Source organism: Lygodium microphyllum, chromosome 1, assembly GCF_053477565.2.
Source record: "Lygodium microphyllum isolate KBCC chromosome 1, Lygodium_microphyllum_v1.1.10, whole genome shotgun sequence".
NCBI lineage: Eukaryota > Viridiplantae > Streptophyta > Polypodiopsida > Schizaeales > Lygodiaceae > Lygodium > Lygodium microphyllum.
The window spans coordinates 138,170,537-138,195,382 of NC_141135.1; the positions used below are offsets into that span (position 1 = coordinate 138,170,537).

The window sequence follows — 24,846 nt, forward strand, 5'->3', positions numbered from 1 at the left end:
TTGATCATCTTGCCAATATTATCCTTCAAAGCCTTTGCTTCAACCCACTTAGTGAAATAATATTTTTGAAATCTCTCAAAGGGCAAATACTGGATGATCTTGCATTCTACCCCTCGGTTGTGGTGGCCCTCTTGCCTATATATTACACATTCTTTTGGTGTACTAATATGCACATTTCAAAAAAATTGGCCACTATAAACTAGGTTGTAGTACTTTCCTTTTCGTAATTTCACTGGAGAAATGACCTGTCAGACTGCATGAGCTTCTTGCAATCATTGCAACCTGTTCATACTAAGGAATACATCTCCTCAATAGTTGATCCATGCCTCTTCTGTATAGATCTCCCATGACAACTAGACAATTTTTGCTCCTCGAAGCTAATCTTCTTCTCTGATCCTTTGACAAAGTTGCTGGCATAACACCATCCACAAAAAAAAGTATCATTTGGTCATAATAAGAATCAAACTAATGTACCTAAACTCTGAATGAGTCTCGATCCTGCAACTAATCACTCACTCCCTGTGCAGGGTCTATAAATTCAATCTAATCCTAAGGAATATAGCTGCATGTTTTTTTAAAGGGGCCTGCACAAATTTTTAGTCAACTTTTTGTAGTAAAAGCATCCATTTGGCCAACCTGCTTGTCAACTGAGGCTTATTCATAAGATATAGAAGGGCTTGACAATCTACTGGATTTCCTAACAAATAGTCTCGGAATTTCTGCAAGGCAAACACCATGCCTAAGGCTTCTCTTTTCGTGACTGTATACTTCCTCTCAGTTTGCTGTAAGTCTCTTGCTAGCATAATACACTGGTCTAAACCACGCTGCAATTTTCTCCTACATCAAGGCTGCAATGCACCCACTCTCCTACGTTGCTCTTCCTCCAAGGCATCATTAATAATGTAAGTGGTGGGAGCAGGTGTCATTTGTTGTTTCCCCTTCTTCGCTACCTGTATCCATTGTTCAGCTTCTTCTACCTGCTTTTGCATCTTCTTGATTACTTCCACCCAAGAGGTAGCCTCCTTTGTAGTTTCCTGCAAGTGGAGAACTTCCTCCTTGATTTTGGTGAGGTCTTCGATAACAGAGAGAGATGCTGATGGACCCATCACGAAGGCTTGCTGTCGACAAGCCAACAATAAATTACAACACATGACCGTAAAAATGGAGAGAGATAATACAAGATATTGCAAGATGAGGCTAGCTGGTTTGAGTAAGGCAAATAAGTATGTGTCTGTCGCCACTTCCAAAAAGTGACTATATAGCTGCACATCTAGCAAAAGTCCCCTTGTTTGAAAAAAATCATGCACGACACTATTTTGAGAGAAGTGTAATTATGTGCAATGCTACCATTACAATCATGAGGAGCTTATGGGGACAACAAGAACATCACGTAATACATGCTACTTACCTCTTACTCTATACATGGTTTATTACCAACCTACCAATGAAATAAATCTCTTTTACAAGAATTCATGGGCATGGATTGGGGTATCTTTCATGCACTTCATTTATTTCAGAAATAACATCTGGTTGTAATTCTACTCTACAGCTATCTATTAACTCCTGTAGTTGGATCATACTAGTTGCACCAATAACAACACTTTTGACTAGTGGATGCCTTAAGACAAAACCTGAAAAAAACACTGTCAATGCTTAGTAATAAGTTACTCAGCTAACATCAGTACTTTTCGTACATAAGCGCACAATGTCATGTTTACTTTGACCTAGACTTGAATGCACATTTAAAAAGAATCATCAAGGAGATTTGCATGAAGAACTTTTCTTCAACTTAACAGTCTCAAGCATGTCATAGACATGAAAATTTCAAAAACACTTGCATGAATCCGGACACAAAAGAACTTTCACATGGAAAGAATCTTGTTGTGTCTATGTGCCTATCACACTCTGCTACATCACCACGTCGATGTGGCCAACTCAGTTGTTTAAAGCATGTCATGGACATGATAATTTCAAAAACACTCGAGAGCTTTTCCCATATGATTTTGGCTGCAAGAATCCAAACTCAAACAAATGACTGTGAGACTACGAGGCAACTATCCCTAGTGTTGAACCCCTTTGTTTCTTAAATGGAAGTCAATTATGTCTATAGATATTGAAGTTCAAAAGAAAGTGCCAGACTTGGGATCAGCCCACCTAAGACATCGGAGTGCCTTAACCAATCTAATCACTGTTGATAGGGGTCACAAACATGAAAAGACCACACTGGAAGAGTACATCGCCAATATGCGAGGAAATGCATGAAAAAAGACGTCTAAGCCCAGGTGGTTAGGAATGCCTCACATCTCCCTGCATGCTCTCCGAGTCACCCTACAGCTTGTCCCATCTGCCTCTAAGGGTATATGCATATTCGCCACCCATATCTACAAAAGGACTCTGAAGTGCAAGTAGGCCAAAGATCTATGGCCTGTTTCCATCCGACTATCCAAATATGCCAAGCAGTACTAGCAATGAGTTCCCATCTGCAGAGATGTCCTGAGAAGATAGCCAAGTTGCAGAGAAGTCAAGAGTTTGAATGCCTCAGCTCATGATTTGAAATGACAGAAGAGATGCTCCCTAAATACCTTCATACCCACCTCTCAATCTCCAGAAATTCATGAGGAATGGTTGCGTAATACCCTAGTTGTACCCATTAGGTGCTGCTACTGGAGAGGCTACGATCTTACTCTCATTTTGGTCCTGTAACTAAAACAGGAAATATGCTGCTGCCCCTCAAAATATTCCCACTCTCCAAAGTCCACTCTAATATGTAAAGGGGTCTCCTTGGGTAGGAATAAAATGTCCATCCAGGCTGAGTGATGACATGGAGATCCATTTTCCAAATCTACATTAAATCTTACCACTGTGAGCCACCACTCAAATCCTCCTAGAACACTACAAATTCCTACATGTCAACCTCCTCTCTAACATCTGGGCTGAGTGATGACATAGGGATCTGAATCTATACATAAATGCTTGCCACAATATGTGACCAATTGAATCCTCCAACTAGAACACTTAGAAGTCAACCTCCTCTCTAATATCCGAGCTGAGTGATGGAGGAGGATCCCAATCTATACATCAACTCTTGACATGGTGAGCCACCACTCAAATTATCTAGCTCGGATGGATGCTCTACAAACTCCTAAAAGTCAAGGTCCTCTCCAATCAGTCAACCATCATCCTGCCCTGTACAGATGATGGCCCTGTTCTCATGTTCACTATGGCATGCAGCACATCTCCTCTGGTAACAATTGGCCCTAGTATGTATGGTCATATGCAAGACAATCAAGAGGAATAGCACTGATTCAGGTCTAGTATGTACCCTCTTTGAGGCCTCTGAGTCTGTGTCTCTGAATATCTAGTGAAGGCCTGCCGCTCTCCTACCGTGTCCAAAACCCCTGAAGAAAATTTGACCGAAGAGAGTATAAGGTCTCTGCACTAAGGTGTGGCAATCCATGCCCCCGACTAAAATAATGAAAAGAAAGACTGTCTGCTTCCCTTCAACAAGCTGTGGGGACATTTGAAAAGGGCAAGAGAGACTGCTCTCCAAGCTCTGATGATAGCCATTGCAAATCTATCCCGAGGGTTCTGCCAATACATGTAACTCTCACCTGGTAAGATCTCAAGCTAGGATCCCAAGGTCCTCCCAATTGTGGTGCTCATAGTTGCACAGAGTTTAGAAACAGAAAAGATAGAGTGAAATCCAAATCTCCTAATAGCCACATAGCTTACACTTCATCACTTAAGCTCTCAAGATGTGTGATCTCACATTTATAACATACAAAGTACCTTTTAAAGACAAAAATAAACATAGTGCTCTCTTTCATTCATAAAAATAAGACATTCATTAAAAGTGAGACTTGGAAAATTTTCAAAATCTCTAATATGGTGTTTATAAATATATATTATTTTACTAAAACATGTGTGTGTCTATGTATGTGTGTATATATTTTCTTGTGTGTATGCATGTGTGCATATGTACATGTGCATATTGTAGAAATTACATGGTGCAGTGGATATAATCTGAGCAAGGAGTAGAGAACAAATAGCAAATATGAGAAGAACAGAAACTACTTTAATTTCAAACAAACTGATACAAAGATGGCTTTGTCCACGTGTGCACTTCCACTATGAAGCTTAGATGGTAATCCAAATAGATGATATGCGCTTCCACTATGAAGCTTAGATGGTAATCCAGATAGATGATATGCGAAGAGCTCAAGGGTAGCTAGAAGAACTCTGACTGGGTGAAAGATAGATTGACAATGGCTTTTGAGGGGACTTCCTTGTATAGCCTAGGAAGGTAGTCTAGTCGACTTTTTCAACCATATTATGAACCTTCCCTAGTTGGCTAGGGAATATTTTCTATACTGTCTTTTTGCCATGCACGTTTTGCACCACTCCTTTCTCTGCTAGAGACAGGAGCTATGCATGGCTCGGAGATAGGAGCTGTGCATGGTTTCTTTCATGGTTCCATCTACTTGAAGTTTTGCTCTTCTTTTAAATGGAGGCTTCTGCGGCCCGTCCCCCCCCGACAGATTGTGCAACGTCTCTTTTGATGATATCATGGCGATATCTTCTATCCTTGCTCTTCCAATAGGGATGCTTCATCATCTTCATCCACATGGTTCTCACCACCACACGAAGATCAATATCCTAAGGCACCTCTTTCTTCTTCAACATCTCCATCCAAGTTGAGAGGGGGTTCTTACCCTTCTTGATATTCTACATATTTCAGCACTTCTCTTAGACATCGGCCTTCCCCCTTGTTGTACCTTTTCCTATGTATTGCATGATTTCATCATCTTTGTATTAGCGTGCTTGGGCAAGTGAACAACTTCCCTACGAGGGACATTGTCCAAGTGGCACCTGCTACATCAACATTCTTCAATATGTAGTATACTATGCATCCCATTGTGTACAACATCACTAGACAGATCCTAGATTGTTTCCATCAGCAGGTTATACCACCATCCTTCTTCACATGATACTTCATCACCTTTCCCTTGTCATCGACATTCTTGAGTGGTTGGGTTAGTTTGTTGTGTTTTGTGATGTGTTCGGTGTACCATTTCTACTCCCCTCTTTTGGGTCATTCTGTATACTCTACATTCATTCACTTTAGAGTTTCTTCTCTCTATGTTTGTCTCTATGTTTGAGTTTTCAATTTTGTGTTTAGAATTTGAGTTTTCCTTGTCACTGTCCGAGTCTTTGTGTTTCGGTCTTGGTCGTATATACTGTGTTTCCTTAGTGCAAACCCTAGCATATATTCACATGGTATCAGAGCATGTGCTCTTCTAAAGAGTATCCTGCCGTGATTGTGGAGACTAGTCCTTATGTGAGACACACACGCAACTCACATGACTCATAATGTCTCAGGCACCTTCTTCTGGGGATCCTATGACACCCTATCAAGCTTCTCCATCATTGGAGACTCTAAGGAGTCATTATGATCTTGAGGAGGAGGTAGACACACTTTTACCTCTACTATCTTTTTCTTTACATTTTGGTCATCTTACAGATGAGGAGTTTGACGAGTGCTTGCACATCACATACAGTCAGGTTTACACTCCTCCAACGAGTGCTACTACTCCATGTGGACCGATTGGTGAGTCTAGCCATCTCTTTGATCTTGGAGGAACCACGACATTTGACGCGTCTAGCAATCCATCTCCTTCATCTCAGCCAAGCCTTATGTCAAGTTCATACAACTCTTTTGAGTTGTATGAACCAAAACCCTCTCTTGTTTTTTCTTTTATTGTGCATGCTTAAGATGATTTTTAGTATGTTAACTTTAATAGAGAAGGCTCTCGAAGTAGATTCCTTTCAATAGGTATATCTCTATCATCAGTTTCATTTGAGCAAGTAAACCACACTTCTCAACTCCCTCCCATCCCACCACTATCTTCTCATTCTCATCTACTCATATCTTCGTTCCAAAACCTAGGATTACACTCCACTTCTGCTCAAAGCATATTAGGGGTTGCATCTTCCATCTTAGCTCCTAGCACTCTCTTTTTCTCCATCCCACAATCTACCTACCCTCCATTCACTCCACCCCTTGGTGCATTAGGAGGAATGCTACCCTTTAACATTGTACTTTCTACATATCCCCACTTTCCCACATTTTTACACCCTGGGACGACTGTGATGGGCATCCCCATCACTACCCTCAGACACTCACAACTCCCCCAGATGACCTTTCAGACGCAAGGATATCCATTCTCTGCTTATGTACTGTCCTCCCACATTAATTGGGTCACTTCTATGCAGGGATTTCTAGCCTTTGCTACACGTGTCCCTATCCCTCCACCATGGGCTCCTCATGCAGTTACCATGCCCATGCCCAATCCACCTATATCCACATTTGGAACCACTATGCACACTTCTCGTATGCCTAGTGGGCAGCACTTTGGGATTTCTTTCCAAGTGTATTCCACTCCTCTACTCTATCCCCCTATCCACCCTACCCCCATTACACACCTCTATCTCCTAGCACTACCATTCTTGTTGCAATAGCCAAGAATGCCTTCATGGATAAGACTCCTTTTAATGGGTTGAATTTCACCACTTGGTCGAACTTCATGCAACAAGTGCTTGAATCTCAAGGGCTTTGGGACCTCGTCATTGGTACCGTCGGACCCTTGATTAGCTCACCTTGATCACATCCGTTAATGGAGAGCCTGCAATGCCACGGCCAATATTAATATGATGTAGGGTTGCTTCTTGAATTCCACTCTCAGTTACAACATTTTTCCCTCGCATCTGAGTGTTGGATTCATCTCATTGACTGCTATGTGGCTTGAGATTGCACTCGATGTATTAATCTAGATTTTGAGCTTCAAGAGTTTTCCACTAGGCAAGGGGATGATGTGAAAGTCAAGTTGGTGGTTGCTACTTGCTGAGTTTGCCAAAACTGGCTCCCTGAAGTTAGACGACAATTAGGTCACATTCTTCTTGAACAAGTTGCCCAACACATACTTTCATTTTATCCAGTACGTTATCTCACTACCTAGATTGCCGACCTTCTATGACTCTGAGTGTGCTAGTTTTTGTGTTACGCAACAATGCACGATTAAGTTCACAAGAAGTTCTCCACACACATCCATTTAGGGAGTAAGGGTTGGTTGTCTCTTCTTTGGGCGGAAAAACCAACATTGGCAAGATGTTGCAAGATGCGAAGGCAAGCCAAAACAAGGGTGGCATCACTTCCTGTGGGACGGAATATTCCGTCACTTTTCAGTTTGTTTTTTTGGAGCATCTCACTACTCACCTTTGTGCTTGTTGCAGATTACGATATCTTTTATAAGGTTTTGTATTTGAGTGTAGGGCTCATATGTAGGTTTGCACCAATTCTTTCTGTGCTGAAGATAGAAGCTATGTGATATTCCTTTCATGGTTCCATCTACTTGAAGTTTTGCTCTTCTTCCAACATGGAGGCTTCTCCCTCTACGTCAAATCATGCAACATCTCTCTTGATGCTATCATGGCGGTATCTTCTATCCTTGCTCTTCTAGTAGGGATGCTTCATCATCTTCATCCACATGGTTATCGACACCACATGAAGACCGATATCCTTAGGAGCCTCTTTCTTCTTTGACATCGCCATCTAGGTTGAGAGGGGATTTCTACTCTCCTTGATATTCTATATATTTTAGCACTTGTCTTTGACATCGGTCTTCCTGTTGTACCTTCCCCTATGCATTGCATGCTTTTATAATCTTTGTACTAGGGTGCTTGGATAAGTGAACAATTTTCCATGAGGGACATTGTCTGAGTGGCATCTGCCACATGAGCATTCTTCAATATGTAGCATACTATACATCCCATTGTGCAGACACCCCACTGGACAGATCCTAAGCTGTTTCCACTGATAGCTTACACCACCATCCTTCTTTACATGATACTTCATTACCTTTCCCTCATCATTGACATCCTTGAGTGGTTGGGTTAGCTTGTACTATTTTGTGATGTGTTGGGTGCACCATCCCTCCTCTCCTCTTTTGGGTCACTATTACTTAATTGGCCGCCACGTAATAAATGAACTTTCAACCCAAAAAAAAGGTTAAAAAAACACACAAGTGCAATGTGGTTTCATTGGCCTTTGTAGGGCTTGGTGGGCCATTCGGCGGCCGACGACGAGCACTCTTTGTTCGATGCCCTATCCTTGATGCCCTATTCTCTTTGGGGTGACTCTTGGACTCCCTTGGTAAGATGACCATCACCTTTGTAGTCTTGGTAGGCCACTACCAACGTGTACCCTTTGTCCAATACCCTCGCTAGTTTGGGGTGGAATGCCTTAGGGTAAACATTGCAGGGCTTCCCTTTTACGCTTAATTTTAGGCCTGAGAGGGGGTGGTGAGCTAAGACACGCTTTACAACTGATTGGCATATTTAAATAGCCCCAAAACACGCTTATATAATGAAAAACACAAAACTGGTACACAATTTGAGAGAGTTTCAGATGTCTCCCAAAACCCTAATTTTTTGGGCAATCCTTCAATATCTATGAATAGACAAGTTGTCCACCATCATTCAGCCTCACTCCTTTTATGCAAATTTCATCCATCAGCATTCACCCACACGGCAATCTACCCTTTGTGACTGCTGCCACTCCTTCCACAACTCCTCTAGTTCCTAGCGCCTTCTTCTTTAGTTGTTGTCCATTGTTTGGTGCCCTGCCTCCAATTGCATTTGATATCATTGTCATTGCCAACCCCTCCTATTGCTTGCATTTGGACTCTATAATCCCTCGAGACAGGTTGTCAATCTTCTCCATCCATTAAGCGACCTTTTGCAGCCTACGTTTGGTATTCTCCTCACCTAGTGATAGCTTGTGTGCTTCTTCATCCTCCTAGCAGAGTAGTCGCCTCGGTCTCTTGACTCTCTAGTGATCTGCATTTGGTTTTTTTCTCATCTTCCACACTCCGACTGGTGGTGATAGCACTTGGGATCCGTCTCTAGTGGACGTCACTCTTCGACACTTCATTGCTCTGCCTTTGGGCATTTTGTACACTCTTACATTGATTGATTTACTTTAGAATTTCTTCTCTCTATGTTTGTCTCTGTGTTCGAGTTCTGAGTTTTTCTTATCACTATTTGAGTCTTCGTGTTTTAGTCTTGGTCATACATGCTTTGTTTCCTCAGTGTAAACCCTAGCATATTTTCACAACAACTCTGTGGATATCTAGAGTATTGAGTTAAAACTGCATTACAACTCTATTTCTAGTGGATGATACACATAGACACCTCCCTCAACCCACTACCATAAGGGCCACCAGCTGTTGGATAACTCCGCCCTTGAGCATTCTGTACTTTCTTTCATTCATTTATAGCATTGATTCATTCACTTTAGAGTTCTCTTTCTTCTTTGTTTGTGTTTGCATTTTTGCATTTTGTGTTTTGAGTTTAGGGTTTGTGTTTATTGTTGAGATATCGAGCTCCACTCGTGATACGCTAGGGTGACCGTTGTGTATTTATGTCACCGACTTGTCAGTTGTAGATGCGGTTGGTACACCGCCCATAAATAATAGCTACATGATAGCTATCCTTATCTACTCTAGTTCGTGGCTCAGTTAGTATGCCACCTTAGTTAGTTGAGTTTGGTTTGAGACCCATATATAGGGTTCTTCTATTTCCTTGTACTAGAGTTCTTTTTGGCTTACACAACTAAGAAGAGGAAAACTGTTTTCAGCCTCCACCTTTGTGTGTATTCTCCCATTGTGCAAGCAAGAAAGCTACAAGTGAGACTCCTTCCTTCTCTTCCACAATCTTGACATGGTATCAGAGCCTTGTTCGTGGTAAGGAGCTCAAGAAAGCAAGCCAAGCTTGCGGTGTTCTGGTAAGAGGAGCACTGTTGCTTTCATTTTCTGTTTTGGGAGCAGATCTCTGCAGGTAGCATAGCCGGAAAGTGCAGGAGTGCATTGTCTCAGGTTGAGACGCCCTTCGCGGTGTTAGCCCTCGGCGATCTTGTTTTTTTGATTTGAGGCCATTTCGGGGCCTGTTTTGGAGGCGGAAGTTTTCTGTACGCACTCAGGAAAAGCCCAGTTTTATGCTGTGCAGCCACTGTTCTACAGGTCGGTGAAAAGTTACTGTAGAAATTGCATCGTATGCTTGTGCACAGAGACATTGGGAGTTACAGAATCATCCCTGTTGCCTGTTGGTGCAAAGTCGTCACTAGGAAGTGACTGTGTGGTCAAATACCACTTTCGCCAGTTTTGCAGATTTGCCCTTGTGAGGGTGAAGCTGTGTTTTTTTGCAGTGCAGTGTTCTGTAATGGCGTCTGATTCTCTTTTACAGATTGTCACTGAAAAGCTTAACAAGAACAACTTCCAAGCATGGAAGTTTAGAATGACGAATTTCCTTATGGGAAAAGGATATTGGGAATTTGTTGCAGGAAATGAAGAAGAACCAGTTTTTCTTGATGTTCCTAATCAACAGCAAATGTAGGCATTTAAAGCATGGCATGAGAGAGCTAGGAAAGTTATGTATTGGCTATCTATCAGCATTTCAGACTCTGATTGTGCATATTCAAGATGCAAGTACGCCAAAGGAGGCATGGGATACTTTGTCAAAAATGTATAGCACAAATATGCAAGCCAGGAAAATGCAGCTCAAGCAAGAGTTGCACAATGTGCAAAGAGAAAGTATGAGCATCAATGACTACCACATGAAGGTGAAGAAGATTGCAGATGCACTTGCTTCCATTGGGTCGCCAGTGGAAGATGATGATTTAGTCTCAGTGACCTTGAATGGTCTAGGAAAGGATTATGCACAGTTCCGAACATCCATTTCCGTCCGTGAAAGATTTCCTGATTTTGAGGAGTTGATTGCTCTTCTAATTTCTGAGGAGCAGAGAAATGGTGGTGCATCTTCTTCAGGAGGAACTTCAAAAGAAGCTGTCTTCTACTCAAATGCTGGAAGAGGTAGAGGCAGAGGTAGAGGAGGCCGTGGTAGAAATCAGAATATACAGCAAACTCAAGAAAACCAGTCCTATGGAGGAGGACGTGGTAACTCTAGAGGCAGGGGGAGCCAAAGAGGTCGTGATGGATGGCAAAGAAGCCAAAATGCAAACAGTAATGTTGAATGCTACTACTGTGGTAAAATGGGTCATATGGCTAAAGACTGCTATAAAAAGCAGAATGACATCATGAATGGAAAATTGCAACAAGGGAATTATGCATCTTCTAGTAGACAGGGTGATGACAGAAATGAGCATCTGTTTATGATACAGCACATGAACAATTTTGTGACAAGTGTAGAAGAAAGCAACGATGTATGGTATGTTGACTCAGGTGCATCAAACCACATGACAGGTCATGCAGAATGGATGGAGGATGCAAGGAAAATGGAAAAACCAGGATTTGTGGAGACTGGTGATGATACTGCACATCCTATTGTGCAGATTGGAAAAATTCATTTGTCTATGCAGGATGGGAAAAAGAAATACTTGTCCGATGTATTTCATGTCCCGAATATCACCAAGAATCTGGTTTCAGTTGGTCAAATGGTTGAGTAGGGCTTGTAGGTCAAATTTAATTCTCATGGATGCTTTGTTGAGGATATGAAAAATAAAGGTCGCTTGATAGCAAAAGGAAAGAAGAATGGCAGAATGTTTACGTTGGATGCAGACATGTCTGAATTGAGTGCAATCAATGCAGGCCCAAAATATTGTTGCAGGATTGTCTAGATTCAAGGTTGCAGAAATGCATAAGGTATGTGAAGCCTGTCAGTTTGGAAAACAGGCAAGGAAACCATTTCCTAGACATGTTCAAGAGAGTAAGAAGCCATTGGAATTAATCCACTCTGATGTGTGGACTACTAAAGCTACATCTCTTGGAGGCTGTCATTATTTTGTCAGTTTTATTGATGACTATAGCAGAAAAGTTTGGGTGTATTTTATGAAAAAGAAAAGTGAAGTTTTTGGGCATTTCAAAACTCTTAAAGCTATGGTTGAAAAAGAAACAGGTTTGCAAATAAAATGCCTAAGGTCAGATGGAGGGGGAGAGTACCTCTCAAATGAGTTTGCAAGGTTCCTGCAGGAGCATGGCATAAAGCAGCAATATTCATGCAGTCATACCCCACAACAAAATGGAGTTGCAGAAAGGAAAAACAGGCATATTGGAGAGGTATCTCGTGCCATGCTCAACGAAAAAGACTTGCCAGATTTTTACTGGGCTGAAGCAGTTGCTACGGCAGTCTATATAATGAACAGGACTCCCACTGCAACAATACATGGGATGACTCCAGAGGAGAGGTATACTGGTAGGAAACCAGATATTTCTCATTTGAAATTTTTTTGTTGCATTGCCTATGTACATGTGCCAGATGAGTTGAGATCCAAGTTAGATCCAAAAGCTGAGAAGTGCATCTTTATTGGTTACTCTCTCCAGCAAAAAGGGTATAGATGCTATAACCCTTCTACTTGTAAGTTTACAGTGAGTAGAGATGTTGTTTTTGATGAGATGAGTAGCTGGTATAAACCAGTAAATGTGATTGATGATGTAGATGCACAAAATGGTAATGCTGCACAGAATTTACAATATCAGTCACAAAATATTAGTGGGCCTAGAGCGTCCTCTAGCAGTGGTTCACATTCTTCGCCATGGACAGGCAGATTGAGATCAGGAGAATCTTCTCAAAGTAATGCAGATAGTGGTATGCAAGTATCACGAAAAGGAAAAGAGAAGGTTGATCAGCCCATGTTTGATGTGAATGCAAGTCACTCTTATGTGGATGGTGAATCCAATGGCTCAGAACAGAGCATTGATGATGAGTTGGGTATTCCTTCTATTGTTACACTTGGAGTAAGGAAGACCAGGGATGTTTTGAGAGCACCTGGGAGTGAACCTACTTTGCGCAGGTCTACGAGAGGTAGGTATCCTGTGGATAGGCTGAAATATGATGGATTTACAGCCATTCACTATGCATATATGGTCAAAGTGATACAGGAACCAGAACCCACTTCTTTTGAGCAAGCCATGGGAAAAGAAAAATGGGAGAAAGCCATGGATGAAGAAATGGATGCCTTGGAAGCAAATGCTACATGGGAATTGGTACCTTTGCCTAAAGGTAAAAATGCAATTGGCTGTAAGTGGGTTTATAAGGTGAAGCATAATGCAGATGGTTCTGTGAACAGATACAAGGCAAGATTAGTAGTCAAGGGGTATGCACAAACATATGGCATTGACTATGAAGAAACATTTAGTCCGGTTGCAAGGATGGCAACTGTAAGAGCAGTCATTGCTATGGCTGCATCAAAGGGATGGTCTTTACATCAGATGGATGTAAAGAATGTCTTCTTGCATGGTGATTTGCAAGAAGAGGTCTATATGGAGCAGCCACCAGGTTATGTGCATGCTGTTCATCCTGAGTTTGTTTGCAGGTTGAAGAAAGCCTTGTATGGCTTGAAGCAAGCACCTAGAGCATGGTCTGACAAGATAGGACAATATCTTGTCACTATTGGCTTTCAGATTTCCAAGGCAGATTTCTCACTTTATGTGAGAAAAACAGAGAAATGTATTATGCTACTTGCCATTTACGTTGATGATTTGATTATGACAGGTGACAATGATGAAGATATCCTTCATGTGAAAATGCTATTGAAGCAGAAGTTTGAGATGAAGGATTTGGAAGAGTTGCGTTATTTCTTGGGCATTGATGTGATTAGATCACCAAGTGGGATACAGCTCTTGCAGAGGCAGTATGGATTAGACATGCTGTCCAAATATAGGATGACAGGCTGTAAGCCTATTTCAGTTCCTTTGGAGCAAAATGTGAAGCTGAGCACAGATGCAGGTGAGCTTCTAGAAGACCCTACTATGTACAGACGCATAGTAGGAAATTTGATTTATATGACTATTACCGGCCAGATTTGAGCTATGCTGTTGGATTGGTAAGTCAGTTTATGCAGGCTCCAAGGAAACCACATTTGGATGCAGCTAGACGCATACTCAGGTATGTGAAGTCCACATTGCAGTATGGACTATTTTATGAGACTGGGGTTCAGATATAGTTGCATGGATACACTGATGCTGATTGGGCTGGTAGTATTTCTGATAGACGATCTACCAGTGGATATGTGTTCTCTTTTGGGAGTGCTGCAGTCACTTGGAGCAGCAAGAAACAACCTACAGTTGCCTTGTCGAGCACAGAGACTGAGTACAGGGGTGCAACAATGGCTGCATGTGAGGTAGCTTGGTTGCATAAGCTACTTTATGATATGCATCAGTCCACAGATGGGCCAGTTGTCATTTATTGTGACAACATGAGTAGTATACACTTGGCAAATAACCCAGTCTATCATGCTAGAATAAAGCACATTGAGGTGCATTATCACTATGTGCGAGAGAGGGTTTTACTAGGTCTTATTGATCTAGTTTATGTCAGCACAGAGGATCAGGTAGCTGACATATTCACGAAGGCATTGGGCGCAGAGAAGCTGCGCAAGTTCAGAGACCTGCTTGGTGTGTAGGAATTGGGATTGAGCTCGAGGGGGAGTGTTGAGATATCGAGCTCCACTCGTGATACGCCAGGGTGACCATTGTGTATTTATGTCATCGACTTGTCAGTTGTAGATGCGGTTGGTACACCGCCCATGAATAATAGCTACATGATAGCTATCCTTATCTACTCTAGTTCGTGGCTCAGTTAGTATGCCACCTTAGTTAGTTGAGTTTGGTTTGAGACCCATATATAGGGTTCTTCTATTTCCTTGTACTAGAGTTCTTTTTGGCTTACACAACTAAGAAGAGGAAAACTGTTTTCAGCCTCCACCTTTGTGTGTATTCTCCCATTGTGCAAGCAAGAAAGCTACAAGTGAGACTCCTTCCTTCTCTCCCACAATCTTGACATTTATTGCATTGACGTCTAAGTTATTGTGTTTTAGCTGTATTCATACATTTCGTGTTTTCTTTGTGCACACCCTAGCATTATCTTCACATGGTATCTGAATTCGTGCTCATTTAAAGAGTATCATGTGGCTCTCATGGAGAGCTTGGTTTTGTGTGGGACACAAACGACATGTAACTGATTCACGGTGGCTCAAACGACTCCATTTTCGGATCCTTTGATACTTTCTGCAAGCTACTCCTTCAATGGAAGCCTTGAGGAGGCATTATGGCCTTGATTTGGAGGACAACACTTCTTCTACTAACCTTTATTGTAGGGATCACTCATCAAGGCCCAAGTCTTTTTTGTCTCATACTCCACAAGGTACATCTTAGTTGGAGGAATTTGCTGATGATCACCTCTCTATTGAGGAAATACTACCCAGTCGGGACAACCAAAAGTTCAACAATATTTTCTGAAGGAAAAGAGTAAGTGTTTGGCACTTCAAAACTTTCAAAACTCCTATTGAAACATAGATGGTATAAAATGACAATTCTCTTGTAGATATATACCCACAACAAAATGGGGTTGTAGAAAGAAGAAAAGGCTTACTGAAGAAGTGACATGAGCATTGATGAAAGAATATGTGTTGAGTCTAATTTTGTCTATATAGTTCCTTTTATTATGCAGGAACCAATTGTAAGTCACCATGGAGACCTAGATTCGTACTAGTATGGTTTTGCAGGGCTTCATACCATCTTTGCCTAGTTTGGTCATTACCTTTCCCTAGGCTAGTCTCTTAGGAACCTTAGGCTAGTTTCGTTTCGGCTTAGTTATACTTTTTCAAGGCCTCTGCAGTACAATTCCTTCTTTGATTTACTTCCATTGCATCTCACTATCACAACCTTTAAATCATCTGAATGTGAAATATTTGGTATGTATATCAATGTCTACTAAAGACCAAATTTGCTTATGAGACATATCCATGTATAAGAGAATATCCTCATGGTATCAGGAGAGTAAATACTAAAAAGTGAAAAATCCTATCTAATGTGCAATGAGTGTGTGCATCATTATCTAGGCGAGCCATCAATGTATACAAGTATGTCCATCTAGGGATGTGAGATTATATGCATGTGAGGTACAATGCCATATAGATCTAAGTCCATCCAATGGAGTTTTGTATTTTTTTGGGGAGGTTTTGGGGGGGGGGGGGGCACTCTCCTTGAACAGGATCTTGAGTATCTCCTAGGTACAAGAGTTGGTGCAGTGGGCCAGGTACATCTCATGCTACTATCGAATCCAGGTGACCTCTCTCTGGTGTGAGAAGGGCTGCCTCCAGCTAAAGGCGCAAGGTTATCGTGTGACTCTAATCTCTTGTGCCCTTTGTAGAGACACCCCTCTGATCTCCTGTGCCCTTTGTAGGTACACCCCTCTTTGATTCATGGACCCTGTGTCTATATGTTCCCAAACCAATGTTGCCCTTGATAAAGCTCTATCATGGTTAACTATCGTTTGTCTCATGTACCTACCACTAGTAGGGATGCTCTGACTCTCTAGATCTCCAGTATATAGTGGCCCAAATATCTCTAATCTAGTGTGCTCATCATTGACTGTATGGTCTACTACCCTTGGAACAATGTGTAATGCCCCTCTCAACTTGGGCATATGCACTATATCTATATAAGAAATGCTTCTCCATCTCTACCTCCTCATGGCAAAATTTGCATATCCTCTCCTCCCTGGGGATTCTTGAGACTCTACTTGTCTCTATCTCCAGTTGGTGTGATGAAACTTTAAGCTAGCCTATGGCAACTTGCATGGCCTATGGCATGTAATATTCCATATACAAGGGCCTAATGATGAATACATCCTCGGTGCGGCTCATGAAAAGATCTCTATAGTACTATATCTTCATGGGGAGAGGGGCCAACGGTGCCACCTAGGTCTTTTATGTATGTCTCTAACATAGGTCATGCATGATGATTGTATTCCTCTTCATTCGTGAGTACGAGTCAAGGTCATGCTGGAAGGGGGCACTTGGGCCGAGAGAGAGAGAGAGAGAGAGAGAGAGAGAGAGAGAGAGAGAGAGAGAGAGAGAGAGAGAGAGAGAGAGAGAAGAAAGTTATAGATGGAGCCGACGGAACGATGGAGTGAGTGATGGCGACTTGACCCTTCGCGTCGATTCTGTCGGGGCCTGAACGCCTGCGCAATCCTGCCCCGCGTCAATGCGCAGAGCTGAGGCAACACAGAGAGAGAGAGAGAGAGAGAGAGAGAGAGAGAGAGAGAGAGAGAGAGAGAGAGAGAGAGAGAGAGAGAGAGAGAGAGAGAGAGAGAGAGAGAGAGAGGCGAGACGTTCCTCTGCTGTCGGTGCCTGCACCCTCCCGTTTCGCCTTCAAGAGAGAGAGAGGATGCGTCGAGCGATGGCGGAACTGGCTGGGGCCTGACCTGGTGACGCGCGTCCTGACCTGTGCGCTGCGGGAGATCGCCCCTCAGACCAGCGTGGGGTTCGCCCTGACGACACTATCTCGCCCTGCCAACCTGTAAGTACCCTGCCGTCCTTCAGAGCCTACTGCCGTGCGACCTGCTGTTCTGGGTCGCCCTCCTCGGAGAGAGAGAGAGAGAGAGAGATCGCCGCCTCTGGTTGACGGTCGCGCCTGCTCACGGAGCCGTCCCGCCGCCCTAGCCACGGCAGCCTGCCCCTGCGGCCGTGAGTCAGCGGATCCGCCCCTGCCTGTCTCGCTGAATCATCTGAAGCCGCCCTGTCAACTTCACCTCTGCTGCGGCTCGAGGCGCCGCCTGCGTGTGCTCCTCCTTTCGTGCAGAGGCGCCCAGTTCTTGTGAAAACCCTGAACCTGACCTTCGTCAGAGAGGAGAGAGTTCGTCCTCTGTGTGAAGACAGCAGTATGGCTGGCCTGGATTTGGATTTTCTTGACCGGACGGTGGCAGCCCTTGGCCCTGATTCCGATGCAGAGGAGCCGGAAGATATGGTGCCATGCACGGAGGAGTTGCCGCCGAGTTCTGAACAGCCGCCTGCCGGCAAACGCTCCAAGCCTACGCCTGATGAGCCAATGAGTCCTCCGGAACGCTCCTATGCGCAAGTGGCCTCTAATCCGGTGGATTCGCAGGAAATCGACTGGGAGCATTTGCTGGACTTCGCCAATACTCTGCTTGGCGATTATGTCCAGCATAATACCGAATCTTTTTCTGTTGCGGGAACGGATGATATGCTGGAAGCCACGGTGGATCCCAAATCAGTCTTGCGATCTTTCTCGGTGTTCTATGACCATGCAGTTATTCTTTTCTTCACTGGCAGGATCCCAATGCTTTCGCATATTCGCCAGTGGCTGCACCATCTATTGCAAGGGGAGTCGGTTGAGGAGATTTTCCTTGGACCTCGCGGGTTTTATGAGGTCCTGCTGAAATCGGAAACGCATCGCGCTGAGCTCCTGTCCAAGTTGCCGCTATTCTTTGATCGCCGCCTGGTTCATGTTGTGCCATGGCGCCCCATGGCCGACTTCCAGCGTCTGCTTCAACGCGAATGCCCGGTGTGAGTAGAGGTGGAAAACTGTCCCGCGGTCTATTGGCCCTTGTTGAAGGATGCGATGGCAGTTGTGGGAACAGTGCTGGTTCCCCCAAGCCTCAGGGCGATGAACCGCAACCGTTTATGCATGCTATGGGACACGGCCAGGAAAAGGCCCGCGTGGCTTTGCCTCAATTGTTCGGGCATGCATCCTTTGTATTTTCGCTTAAAATGGGGCAACTTTGCGGGCCACTGCTTTTCATGTGGTAAATTGGGGCATTTCATGGCCGAATGCCCTGAAAAGCAATCGTCTTCGGATGATGCGCAGGTTGTGCTGCCCAAGGACGACATGGTGCTTGATGCCACGCCCCAGGAAGCCCTTCAGTCTCCTCATGTCATGGACAAAGGCAAACAACAGGTCCGAAGTGTGGATTCCCGTCGTACTGACTGGATTGAGGCACGTCCTCAAAAAGGTAAAAACTTGGATACAGGCTTGGCGGATCCTGGGCCTCCCGCTTCCCAGGATTCCGTGCGCACGTATACGCGCCGGAAAGAAATGGCCACTTCACAGCAGGCTCCGCGTCCTAGGGCCCCGTCGGGCCCCCGCAATCAGTCTCCAAGGAGAGCCTATACCGACGGCCCCAGAGGCCCACCTGCCAAGCTGGTGTTCGATGCCAAAGAAAATGTTATTACACCCTGGGATCGGCGTTATCCCCGCCCCTCTCCCAAGGCAGTGGATTGCCCTTCTACCTTCAACGCAGGTCGCCAGAATTCTTTTGCAGTATTGGCTGATTTTCTGGATGAGGGTGTCCTGGATGCTCTTGCGGAAAGGGTGAAATCGAGGCCGCAGGTGCCTCGTTCCTGACTTCCTTCTTTGAGGATACATGAAGATAGCCACGTGGAATGTGCGAGGCATTTGCTCTCGCCATAAGCAACATGCCATGTGGACCGTCTTGCACGAGAACCAGTGGGATGTATTGTGTGCAGTTGAGCACAAAAGTCACGGTGAAGCAGGAAAAGTGATGGATTGTCATGGATTCCGCCTGTTTTATGCAGGGACCCATGCTACGCACTATTCGGGCGTGCTGATGATTGTCCATGAGAAATATCAGCCTGTCCTTGTTAAAAATGATGTGCAGGGCCGCTTTCTGGTGATCGAAGTCTTATTTGAAGGCGAGATTTTATGGCTGTTGGGCCTCTATGCTCCGAATGATCCCGCATCCCGGCGGGATCTTTGGTCCACTTTGCATGGCTCCATGTCACTCGGCCGAAGGGGATTCTTGATGGGAGATTTCAATATGTGTGTCGACTCTTCTCAGTCCACTTCAGGGCATTCGGTAATGGATACGCCGGAAAGCCGGGTGTGGAGTTCTTTTGCTTTGCACGTGCTCAAGCAAGATCTTTGGTCGTGGCTTCACCCTTCTTTTTCAGGGTTTACTTTTCATTCCGCACAATATGCAACTACCTGGTCGCGGCTGGACAGAATGTATATCATGCAGGGCGATGACTTTCTTCCCGACATGCTGGAAATGAAGGTCTTGCGGCAATATGCGTTGTCGGACCATTTCCCCCTCCAGCTTGAGATGCGGGCACACTCTATTGCACCTTTTGTGCAATTCCTGGACAGGCTCCCTTTACGTTTCAACTCCTCTTATCTGAAGCATTCAGTTTTCCAGGGCTATATGCAGCAGTTGATTGAGAAGTTCTTATTGGACTTCGCCTCTGAGGGCTGGCCTTCATTTGCACGGCTGCTCTCTAATGTGCAGCGGGTTGCTCGCCAGTATGGGATCCATCATGCCTCGCTTTGCCGCCGACGTCGACATGCAGCAGAAGACTTACTGGCCTTGGTCCGTTCCTTGCTCCTGGATTCCCCTGATGATGATTTTCTGCTGTCTCTGGAGAGGCGGTTGGCCCATCTTATTCAAGTGTTTCAGTTGAAATCTTATCAACAGGCCAAGCTGCACAACTTGATGGACACAATGCAAGATAGCACCTGCCAGTCTCATAAGTTTTTTCGCGCCTTGCATGCATCTCCGCCCCGTGAAAATATGACCAGACTCCAGGATTCGGACGGTCGCATGGTCACGGATCCGCAGACCATTGTCACTATGTGCAGAAACTATTTTATGGATCTTCTTGGTTCCTCTTCCTCGCCTTCTAGCCAGGTTACGCATGCCCGTGCGGTCTTCTATCATCTGGTCCGCCAGCAGGTTCCAGTTGATATGCAAGCCGCTTTGGAGACGGATATTTGCGAGGACGAGGTTATGGACGTTTTGTTGCACCTACCGAATGATAAAAGCCCTGGCTGGGATGGTCTCACTAATGAATTCTTTCAGACCTCGGCCACGCAGTTGGCGAAGCCATTGGTGGCCATGTTTCAGCAGGTGTGGGAAACGGGGGTCATGCCCTCCTCATGGAAAGAAGGCCTTATCAAACTAATTCCAAAGGTCCCTTCGCCGTCAAAGTTGCAACACTGGCGACCAATCTCTTTGATGGGCTCCATGTATAAAATCTACTCCAAAGTGCTGGCGAATCGGCTCCACAAGCACCTTCCAGCTATTGTGCATCCTCTCCAATATGGTTTCATCAAGGGCCGCAACATTCTGCATAATATCTTAAATGTGCAAATGGCCATTGACTATGCGCGGCACTCCGGTTAGGAAGTGGTATTGATCCAATTGGACTTGGAAAAGGCATTTGATTATGTGGACTGGTCTTTCATTGCAGACCTCATGTCGGCTATGGGCTTTGGTACCCGAATGTCCCGATTGATCTACACCATCAGTGCTGAGGCTTCCTCCAGAGTTATGCTTAATGGTGGAGTTACAGAGCCATTTGTCCTTGCATGCTCGGTCCGACAGGGTTGTCCTTTGAGCCCTCTCTTCTTTGCCCTGGCGACTCACCCGGTCCTTTCAATGTTATCCTCCATGGCAGCCTCTGCCCAGCTGGCCGGTCTGTCTCTTCCGTTGGGTCAGCACTTCGTTAGCCAATCTTTGGCGGATGACACCTTTATGATTTTGCAGGCGGACAGGGACAACATTCGAAGGGCATTAGATGTTTGGACACTCTTTGGTCAGGCCTCTGGGCTTCGCATCAATGCCCTTAAGTCAGCCCTTCTCAGTTGTACGGAGCCTGATTTGCAGTCCTTAGGCTGGCAAGGCCAGGTGGTTTCCCGTGGCTCCATTGTCAGGCATCTTGGATACCCATTGGGGGTGGATGTACGGCCAAAAGCCCTGCTGGAGTGGATTTCACAAAAATTGGCAGCAAAGTTTATGTATTGGAAGTCGCAAGCGTGGCCATTCCATGTCCGTCTCAAAGTGGCCCAAACAATCATGCTTCCAATGCTAACGTATTTCCTGCCATTGTTGCCATGGACTCCTACTACTTTGAAGGCCCTCACTCATCCCATCCGTTTCATGCTATGGAAGGACTCACTGCAGGCCGGCATTTCCTGGATTTCTTGGTCACACGCATGTACCCCTAAGCGCATGGGTGGCGGAGCGATTTTGGATGCACACACTCATATGTTAGCTCTCCGTTGGTCCCTTTTTCGTGCCATGTGTGTGGACCACCACCCTTGGTCCATCATAGCCCGTTATTTTCTTGAGGACAGCGGGCTCCGCCATGGCAACACACGGCTTCAGGCCTCCTGGTGGCATGTCCTTAATGCTGACTCTCGTGTTTCCAGTCCCTCTTCCTCTTTGTTACTGCACTTGGTCGGCTCTTGGAAAGTGGTGCTCCAAAAGGCCCGCTGGCACCCAGTGGGGGACCGCTTGCAGACTAACTCCTTTCAGCTGGAATTGTTGGCAGTATCGAGACTCCTTTCATGGGAAGATAAACATCAACTCAGACCAAGATTTAATCTCATGGCCCGTCTAGGTGTGATGTCGGTTGCGGATGCTACCCTTGCTACTCGCAATGTCCTCGTCTCATTTCGGACTGCTCGGCGACTCTTTAAGATCCCGCGTGGATACCGTGATTTGTGGGAGCAGCTTTCGTCGAAGCTTCAGGGTCGGCAACCCTTTCCTGCCTTGACGGTGAATCGCCCTTGGCAGGACTGGGATCTTGCAGGCCGCCTGAGTCTGGAAAAGGCCTCCACTAATCAGGTGTATCATCTTCTTGTTCAAGATCACCAATGGCTGGGAGAGAAAGCTAACACTGTTTGGGGACTGCGGAAATCGCTGTCATGGTGGCACAAAACGCTGATGGAGGGCTGGCAAAATAAGACACCTTTCAAATGCAAGGTTTTTCTTTGGCGGGTAATGATTGGTGGTCTTCCTCTGGCCTCGGCCCTTGCCAAGCGTCGCATCTCGAATGGCAATTGTTTCTTCTGTACCACACTGGCGGAATCGGCCCGACATCGTTTTCTCTCTTGCCCACTCGCCAAGAATATCTGGTCACTCTTGTCGCACATTTGGCGCGCGGTGGTGGGATCCTCACTAACTCCTTTCGATTGGGTTTTTGTGCGTCCGAAGTATTCCGCACCGCCACAGTTGCATGAGAAGATCTTATTTCACTTTTTCAGATATTGGGGATGCTGGCACATTTGGACCACGCGCAATGCTTTTCTCTTTGATTCGGCCTCTAATGTACCCCGACATATTGCCAGGCTTAAAGGGCTCTTGCATTGGCAGCTGGATATCATCCGACACTCCGACTTGCTCCCTCGAGAGGATTTGCATCCGTGGCATATGGCAATTGCCTCTGGGTCGTTGCCATGATTGGTGTAACTTTTTCAGTGCATTACTACGGGGCTTCCCCACACGTTGGCCTAGGGCCCTCGTGTATCTTGTAATCAGAAAACAGAGAGAGAGAGAGAAAGAGAAAACCTCTTCACATGATGGCTTTGTGTCATCATGTATCTTGTAATCCAGTAATCTTGTATTTTTTTCGTAATTAATATAATTACCTTTTACGAAAAAAAAAGAGAGAGAGAGAGAGAGAGAGAGAGAGAGAGAGAGAGAGAGAGAGAGAGAGAGAGAATCGTGTGGGGTCTTGCCAATGCCAGTCTTGGGAGCTCAAGGAGTTAAGACCTCCAAGATGGAGATCGCGTCGCCTGTGCCAGTCATGCCGCCATAGCCTGTTTGCGTCCACGTTGTCGCCTGCAGCTGCCGTTTCGCCGTCGTCCGCAGGGCCGTTGTCCATCGCCCGCCGCCCGCAGGCCTGTCGCCTGTCGCCCGCCCCTGAAGTTCCATTGCCCGCGGCTGCCCTTGGCGCCCTGGTGCGTATCTCCCACGCCCCGTCGGGCGCGACTGAGTCCCCCGCCCCGCTGCTGGTCGGCCCATCGTCAGCGGCCCCTGCCCTGCTGTCGCCCGCCTGAGTGGCGGGCTCTGCACCAGCATTTTGCTCGTTTGCCCTCTGTGTCTAGGGTTTCTGCTGGCGAGGCCCCTACCCTGTGCCCTCGACTATCCCGCGCTGCCGTCGACTGCCAGACCTGTGTTCCACCCTCAGGCCCTTGCATTGTTAGGGTTGCGCCCTGCCACACGCGTTCTTGGGACAGGCCACGACTCAGGCTGACAGGTAAAGCTCTGGTTTCATTGGCTGTGTTTGTGGAATCTGTCCTTGGACAGCGCCGCTGTACAGGAAAGAAAGAGAGCAAGAGCGAGAGAGAGAGCGGGAACGAGAAGGCAGCAGTATGGCTGGCCTGGATATGGATTTTCTTGACCAGACGGTGGCAGCCCTTGGCCCTGATTCCGATGTAGAGGAGACAGAGGATATGGTGCCATGCACGGAGGAGCTGCCTCCGGGTTCTGAACTGCCGGGTTCTGAATTGCCGCCTGCTGGCAAACGCTCCAAGCATACTTCTGATGAGCCAAAGGGTCCTCAGGAACGTTCCTATGCGCAAGTGGCCTCTGATCCTGTGGATTCGCAGGAAATCGACTGGGAGCATTTGCTAGACTTTGCCAATACTCTGCTTGGCGATTATGTCCAGCATAATACTGAATCTTTTTCTGAAGCGGGAACGGATGATGTGCTGGAAGCTACGGTGGACCCTAAATCAGTCTTGAGATCTTTCTCGGTTTTTTATGATCGTGCAGTTATCCTTTTCTTCACTGGCAGGATCCCAGTGCTGTCGCATATTCGCCAGTGGATGCACCATTTATTGAAAGGGGAGTGTGTTGAGGAGATCTTCCTTGGACCTCGCGGCTTTTATGAGGTGCTGTTGAAATCGGAAATGCATCGAGCTGAACTCCTGTCCAAGTTGCCACTATTCTTTGATCGCCGCCTGGTCCATGTTGTACCATGGCGCCCCATGGCCGATTTCCAGCGTCTGCTTCAACGAGAATGCCCGGTGTGGGTGGAGGTGGAAAATTGTCCGGCGGTCTATTGGCCAATGTTGAAGGATGCCATGGCGGTTGTGGGCACGGTGCTGGTCCCCCCAAGCCTCAGGGCAATGAACCGGAACCGTTTATGCATGTTATGGGACACGGCCAGGAAAAGGCCCGCCTGGCTTCGCCTCAGTTGTTTGGGCATGCATCCTCTGCATTTTCGCT

At 45.6% G+C, this 24,846-nt stretch overlaps 1 protein-coding gene across 5 annotated transcripts in view; it reads right to left on the reverse strand.

Moving 5' to 3' along the window:
• Positions 1 to 430: 430 nt before the first annotated feature.
• LOC148041731 (uncharacterized) overlaps positions 431 to 24,846 on the reverse strand; it is a 277,578-nt gene continuing 253,162 nt past the window's right edge. For 2 of the 5 annotated variants that reach the window (XM_087681809.1, XM_087681833.1), the window contains exon 13: positions 1,183 to 1,631. In XM_087681809.1, coding sequence (XP_087537935.1) covers positions 1,471 to 1,631 — 161 coding nt within the window. In that variant the 3' untranslated portion in view covers positions 1,183 to 1,470. Of the gene's footprint in view, positions 1,119 to 1,182; positions 1,632 to 24,846 lie in introns of those variants that run through there. The other 3 variants (XM_087681825.1, XM_087681842.1, XM_087681817.1) reach the window with 2 other exon arrangements.